Source organism: Sardina pilchardus, chromosome 5, assembly GCF_963854185.1.
Source record: "Sardina pilchardus chromosome 5, fSarPil1.1, whole genome shotgun sequence".
Taxonomy (NCBI): domain Eukaryota; kingdom Metazoa; phylum Chordata; class Actinopteri; order Clupeiformes; family Clupeidae; genus Sardina; species Sardina pilchardus.
The window spans coordinates 14,129,616-14,137,335 of record NC_084998.1 but is presented as its reverse complement, the minus strand read 5'-3'; the positions used below and the strand labels follow the sequence as shown (position 1 = coordinate 14,137,335).

Here is a 7,720-nt window from a genome sequence, read left to right as displayed (position 1 = left end):
ATTGCAGAGAAGACCCCAATCTGTTTAAAATGTAAGAAAGCAGCTCTGTATCATTTGATTAAGGGCAGCCTACAGTCAGACAGAGAGCCTGCAGCTCAACCAGTAGAGCAATGGTTCAAAATCATGTGTTGACAACAGCAAGGGCATGAAGCAAACATGCAGATGAACAGGCACTTTGGATAACAGTGTGTGTGAATAATAATAAAGGAGAGGCCTCTCTTTTAACCAGGGGGCAGGGGCACAAAGCTGCATTCATTTGTGCCATGTCATGGTTAGTCACTCTCTGTCACTCACAATTGTTTTAAACAAATGATTAGGGAGAGAACATCCATTAGTGACTGACTATTAAGGACAATCTAATTGGGCATTTTTGTCCATTTTTTTTATTTCAAAATGTTAATTTATACTTGAACTATAACTGTTAAGGCGTCACTGAATAGACTACTTGAGTACATCATGATCATTTTGCTACTGGTTCTGCAGAACGGTGCCACGCCCACCTTGAAAAAGTTTCATAATAGACTACCTGTTGAGGAAATAGCTGGCCACCGAACAAACTGGGCTGTGTCGAGCCACCATTTGAATGGGTCTACGTGCAGCAAGATTGCGCAACCCCCGAGCAGAGCAGTGACTGGCCGATTGGCCGTGAATGTGTGCCTAGCCCCCTACTGCTGCACGCCCCACGTCTAACTTTAAACTTTGCTGTTCAGGGGGTTACTAAGGCTCAACTCCACGGGGGGAAGACAGAACGCAATCAACGCAGTTCAACAGGCTTAAACGTAAAGATGGCTGAGATATGTTACAATGGCGATTCACCAGATCTCAACGATTTTTTCCAGATGGAGCCCAAATTGCGCCAGTATGAAGGGGACTACCATCGCAGGTAATTTGCAGATTCCCTGTTTTAGTGTTTCGTGTACACATGAGTGCATCAGTGCAACATACAAAGTATGTTTAGGAACTTCACCGAACTCTATTGCCGTGGTAGACAACTACAAGCACGTGGCAGAGCTGTTTCCACGAAGGAAACCATAATGTTTGTTTAACGCACAATGAACAGCGAGGAAAATACAGCGTGTCCTACGAGGCATCATGGTTGTCAAGAATGGTCAGTGTCTTCACCGTCAACTACTGTAACAATTCACCAAGTTGAAGGGTCAGTCTCCATGTAGCCAATCACCGAACGTGTGGAACATGATATCCACACTCTTCTACCAATAGAATGCCGCTAGTCACACAACGAAACTCATGTGAGCGTCATCTGTCCAATAGCTTTGTTAGAATCTAAGCTCCTCATCTTAATATTATTTTACATTATTATGATGGCAAAATTATCAGCAGTGTTGTACAAGTAACCAACTGGTCCTACCCTCTCAGATAATAACTCCACTACTTCAAGTTGTTGAAGCTGCAGTTTTCTGAGTATCAAAACCCAAATATTGAAGGGACTGTTTGCAGTTCATATGCAAGAAATGCAATATTTTGGACATGAGATGCAATATTTTGGACACTATATTGCACTGCACAATACTACACTTAACTGCAGAAATGCAACATTATAGTATTACAATGTACTTCAACAAAAATGCAACAATTATTTTGTCCCACAACTGCAGTTATGTTTAGTTAGAGTAATGGCTTAATAAAACAGACTTTTGTCAATAGCTTCCTGCATCAGGATATGAGTATTTATTATACTCATATTATTGTATGCATGCTGGAGGAAGGCCAGGCAAATATGCGTGCAAGAATGACCATCTGCAATAAAATGTTGTTGGCCACTTTGAAACTCCTTTTAGAGAACTCCCCGATCTATAATAATAAACAAATATCTACCAATAAGCCCAGCTAATAAAATACTCCTGAAGCCCAGTCTCTGTAGGCTGTCCTTGCACCCTCCCTAACTGTCTCGGTGCATACAAAAGAGTAATGTACTGTAGAGCTGTCATAGGCCATGTTATGAACTCTTTTTGTTGATGCATGCACATACTGGTGCCGTGCAGCTTACCCTGATGCCTGATTAGCGCCATTGTGCAGAGGTGAGCGGCGAGTGCGCAAGAGAATGCGAATACGCAGAAAATACGGAACTGTCACATGCCTTTGCAAGATCCATTCGGCAGAAGTCTGCTAATTGGACCAAGGAAGCGTTAGCACCGTGAAGTCTCACTCCTGAAGACTGTTGTGTGGCTTGGCTTGGCACTTGGCAGGCTTCTTTGGCCTGGCAGCCAAGACTCCTGCATGCCACTGACTGGCATTCATGTGGTGTCATGTTAAAGACCTTGATGTCAGGCTTTGTGGAAGAGCTGCAGTTCTGCTGCTGAGGTGGTGAGGTGTCTTGCAGGAGGTAAAGCCCTGGGAAGCCAGCCACTAAGAGGAGACTGGAGAGATTTTGCCCGTGGCATCATCTGTGAATTGTCTTGAAGTTCTGTGAACGGTTTATTGAAAAACTCAAAGAAGCACATTTCTTATGTCTTCAATATACCACATGCTGTGTATAATATACAATAATATATATTATATAACATGTATATAATATACTGTACAAAAGGCCTACAACATGTACTGTACTAAATCAAGAAGACAGAAGAAGAAATAGTCTTTTTGAAGGTGTGTATTCAGTCTGGCAAAATATACCAATAGACTTACATAGGCATCTTCATTGTCTGCTTTTCTCTTTTGGACATTTATGAGGTTATTTCTTTAGTTTCAGCTCATCTTTGTAAATGATCCCAATGCATACATATATGAGCACAAAATGATACTTCAGTCATAAGTAGGCTACATCTTCTTTTGTCAAGCATCATTTGAATCAATTTAATTCAACCTTAGATTGTTATGCCCAGTTTAAAATGACCTCCGTCAATTTTCTGACACTCCAATGAGCCGGGAAAAGCCTTGTTTTGGAGTATTTGTCCTGATGAATTAATACTACAGAGCCTTGAGTGGGTAATCATCATTGTTGACGACGATGTTTTCCAGTAAGTGCTGTACGTGCACTAGGCACCAGCATGTTCTGGGAGTGTGTAATAGTCTGTTAGTCTTGCACTAAGGGCAAAGAACAACAACAACAATTGCACATATATATCCTACTGTTTTGAGCAGATTTTATCAACCAAAACATAAACCGTTTAACAGCTGCTCAGTTTGTGATTGTATGTCTCAAAGAAAAAGAATATCTTTAAAATAATATAATATCTTGTCCAATGACATGGCATTGGACAAGATATTATATAGCTAATGGCTATTCATGCCACATATTCATATTAATACCAAATTCCAATTTGCCATTATAAAAATAATGATATACAGTAGTTGGATGTGTGACTTCATGAAGGCGAAATGTTTATTTTCGTATCCTCCCCATATTTTTTATTTGCCCAAATATTTACTCTGAAGGGCAGCAACAGGAGTAAGAGCATCTGAGGGTCTGGAGGTGTCTGTGTTGACTCAGACACCACATGCCCATAAGATCTTCTTTAGTAAGGCATTGGACCCATGCTGGTCTCAGTGCTTGAACATAAAGCTTGATGTGAGGCATTAACCGTAAACCAGTTTATATTTTTATCCATCGATCACCTTAATGAGATTTCTGATTTCCCAGTGTCTGGCAAATCAGTATTTATTTGCGTATGCCTGTGTTTGTAGTCTTTTTTTTTTTTTTTTTTTTTTCAAGTGGTTTCGTAAAATGACCGGTGAATTGCACCAACAAACATTGCATGGAGGCGATGAATCATTTCCCATAAAAATGTGATTGTTTTCACATGTTCAGAGCTTTTTATGGCAGAATTATTGACACCCTGGAGAGATTTTTTGTATGCTTGGCTGCTCATAAGGGCTTTGTAAACAAGAGTGGTGGGATCTGATTCATGGGTATGACCCATGCATGTTGCCATCGAAGGTCCCCACTCACACTACTCGCGCTGAGCTGACTGAAGGGGTTTATCGCCCCAAGTTTATGTTAGTGCTTCGAGAAAATTGCCAGGAGAAAATCCCTGTCACAAGAGATGGGCAGCACAGGGCAGTCATATAGCAACATTATTATTATGGTAGAACTGGACGAATTGAATGGACGTTGGTACTGTTTACCGGTACTGTTTCAGTGTAAGATTCCAGAAAATAGGGTAGGCTATTCCAAATAGTGGCCATCTCAGATCAACAACTTATCATAGAATCACTCAATCACCATTAAAAACACAAAAGCAACAAGTCAAATTTAACCAGTCATAAATCATACATTGCATTATGGGATGAGGGTGACATTGTGTTTTCCTTGCTCATTACACTAAAGCCTGTGGATAGAGGACTTTAAAACTACATACTGTAGTCCATGGGTCATCTACATCAACTCCACACATAGATATGTTCCTAAACTCTGTTTAACCCTTCTGTTTAACCCAGTAAGAAATGACTAGTTTAATGACATTTCCAAAAGCACCTCTTTTTCACCAAAACTCCCCACAGACATATCTATCCTTCATTTGTTTTTAGAGTAACCCCCTGCAGATTTTACTACTGCCCATTTTACTTTTTTTTTTTTTAAAAAAAGCACTCTGTTGACTTGCCATGTGCCTATCGATCCTCTATGTACAGTTCAGAAAGGAGTGAATAAAAATGTCACTAAGTTACTGCATACCTGCCTAGATGCCATAAATGGCTGTGGTCTGGGTTTGGGCAGGGTCTGTCTGGCCCTGAGACGTCTGCTTTAGTCGGCCTCTGTCTAAGTATTTCACTGCTAACTGTTAACGCTAGCATGTAAGGCTTTATCCGGAGCTGAAACAGGGCAATAGGAATGTCACTTTCTTCAGTTACAAAACTCTTACAACAATGCAATACTGCGCAGTACGGCGCTTGAGGCTCCACGCTGAATGAACAATTTCCTCTGCGCACCGTATCCCCTTTCTCAACCTCGGCAGACAGGATCTTTCTACCCCAAGAAATCCTCAGAGAGACGTTTTAATTAAAACGGGGAACATGCAGCTCGGCCTCACATTTACTTGCTCTTCCATAAGGACTTGTAAGACATCGATCTCCTTGGGATGGTGCACACGCATGATGGACTCAAATAGATATTAATTGTTAAATACAGTCTGAAGGCTCCTATGTCCAGTGACAGATTTGAAATTGTTTATTTAGATTTAGTTCATAGGTAAGAAAAATGATGAAACTGTGCGTGATGGTGATGTTTCAGAATGTTGTTGTTTTTATGTACGCCAGATGTTTGTTAATGAAGGAGTAGGATGCAGGATCAGTATGCTTTTACACGACAGTTTGTAATAGCAATATGAAACGATTTCACTTTTACACAAATGAACCAGTTGCTCAGATAAAACCGGCAGTGTTGAATAAACAGTCTGAAATTGGCAAACAGTAGCCAAAACTCTGATCATGTCTGGCATAGACAAATAGTTTCCTATTCATGATATCCCCACATGTCCTTTGGCTGTCTTCCTGTCTTATTATTGACCCTCTGATTTTGTCTGGTCTTGCCAATTGCACTAGGGCTATATTAACATGTATGTCAGGACACCATAGAGAGATATGAACTCAACGTGGGTGTAGTGGTGATACTTGGTAAAGAAGACACATTTAAGCTCCATAAGATACTCCTTGGACACGATCTAAGGCCCTTATTGCCACTGCCAAGTCTGTCTGTCTGTCTGTCTGTCTGTCTGTCTGTTTGTTTGTTTGTTTGTTTGTTCGCATGATAACTCGAAAAGTTATGGATGGATATCGAAAAAGTGCTTTTCTAGTTTTGATCATAAAACATGTCATCTGAAGGGTATGGTTGAAGTGCATTTATGGTGTGTCCACTTTTTTTTGCGAGTGATGACTGAATAAATGGTCAGACGCCAGGCACATGGTTCAAAAGGGTTGACTCATTGCTAGGGTCTCGCTAGATTTTTTGATAATGTGTTCTCAACGTTTTTCTTGGTTATTGGCATTTGCAGTGGCTCCAGAATGCCAATGTGCAATCAGTGCGCCCACCTTGTTTTTCACTGACACACCCACGGGGCATTGACAATGTGACATATACAATGCGCTAATGCATAGGAATATAGCAGTAGCATTAACCACAAACTAAGATACATTCACTAGTTCGCCCTTGGATTGCTTGAAGTGAGTACAGAGAATAGCAAGTTTGGCTTGGTAGCTGGCCACGGTCCTGGGATGCCAATAGCGGATCACTTGTGAGTGATGTCCGCTAACACCCCCTATGGATGAGGGGTAATTTGGAGCTTAGAGCTAATAGTGAAATGGAGGAGCAGGGGAGGAGGTGGGAGGCTTTGCAACTCCAGCATGACGTAAGGGGCAGCAAGGAAGGAGGGTTTTATACCCTATGTCCGGAAGTTGGGTGAGTGATGGCTGTCAATCAACCCTATGGGCTCCTCCCGAACTTTGTTTAGAAAACATCATTTGTATACCGCATGGCACCACAATGCGATGATCTCATCCCTATGACTGAGTTTAGTTTGGTAATTAATATTATGTTTCTGAGTATTTAGTTTCTCAGAAAATATTCAATGACATTTATGAAGACTGTTCATGTCTAGAAGTTTATAAGGTGAGTCATCCCAACCTGAAACAATCAATGCAAGAGAGGAGAGTGTGATGTTGACGTCATAACTCACAAGCAGTACGCCCCCTCTGTTTTACTTTCTTTCATTCATTCTCTCAGCCCATCTCTTCATGCATAGCGCAGAAATCTGTCTGCAATGTTAAAACACCAAAAAGCACTACACATAGTCAAACATAATGAGATATTCTGAAATATACGGATATGTCAATTTAGACTAGAGTTATCGAGTTTCATTTTATGTTGAATCCTGCATGTCTTCAGTCTCACTTTTACGCAACCCTCACTCCAGCATACTCATGTTCTCACCTTTGACTCTAAATTCACTTCCGAGACAAAATTGAGCCAGTTCAGTTTTCGGTCAAGCGTGTTTTACTGTCTGGATTGAGTGACTTTGTGGTTCAATTGGTCTCTTGGAGTTAATCTTTCTATAGGCCAGAGAAGACAGCATTTTGAATTTCACAGTGATATTGATCCTCATATTGATGATGATATTAAGTCTGCCTGTCTGGAAATAAGTGTGTTTTGACCATTCCTCTGTTATGGACCATCAGCAGTCTCTGCACTTCAAAGTATGTCTGTCTATGCAGAATATATTTCTAAACCCACTGAATCAGACTGTCCTTGTAGGAAGCTTACTCATAGACTCAACATTTAAAACGATCAATCTCTTCAAAATTGTGAATCATTTGCTGCTTTTCCCTTTTCTTAGTTTGGTATTTTTGTATGTATTTTCAATGTAAAATAAATGTTATTTTAAAAACCCTTTACCCTTTGTCCTTTTGCTTTATTTGTCTCTCTCAAAACCACAAGCCTAGTCTTCAAATAAATCTTGGTAGGATTGCATCTATGACTCATATTTAGCCGATGCTGTCATCCAAAGTGACACGGATTCTCAACGACGGGTTTGAGAACTGAACGCGGGGGAAAGTAGTTGTCGGGTGGTGGCGCTACATTCATGTGAAATCCTTCTCAGTATAGGGTATAGATTATATTAGGAAAATAAATAGGTAGCAAAGTATTTTTTTAAAATATTGAGCAAATTCAGTTATTATATGATAACTGAACAAAGTAGCAAACTAAATAGAAGGCTAGTTACTCCAGGAGTCTAGCTAATTAAGAATGTGCAAAAAAAATATTCAGTCC

General features: G+C 40.4%; 1 protein-coding gene across 1 annotated transcript in view; it reads left to right on the top strand.

The window, feature by feature from the left end:
• The first annotated feature begins 581 nt into the window (after positions 1 to 581).
• gbe1a (glucan (1,4-alpha-), branching enzyme 1a) overlaps positions 582 to 7,720 on the top strand; it is a 47,451-nt gene continuing 40,312 nt past the window's right edge. The window contains exon 1 of the mRNA XM_062536580.1: positions 582 to 883. Coding sequence (XP_062392564.1) covers positions 786 to 883 — 98 coding nt within the window. The 5' untranslated portion in view covers positions 582 to 785. The remainder of the gene's footprint in view (positions 884 to 7,720) is intronic.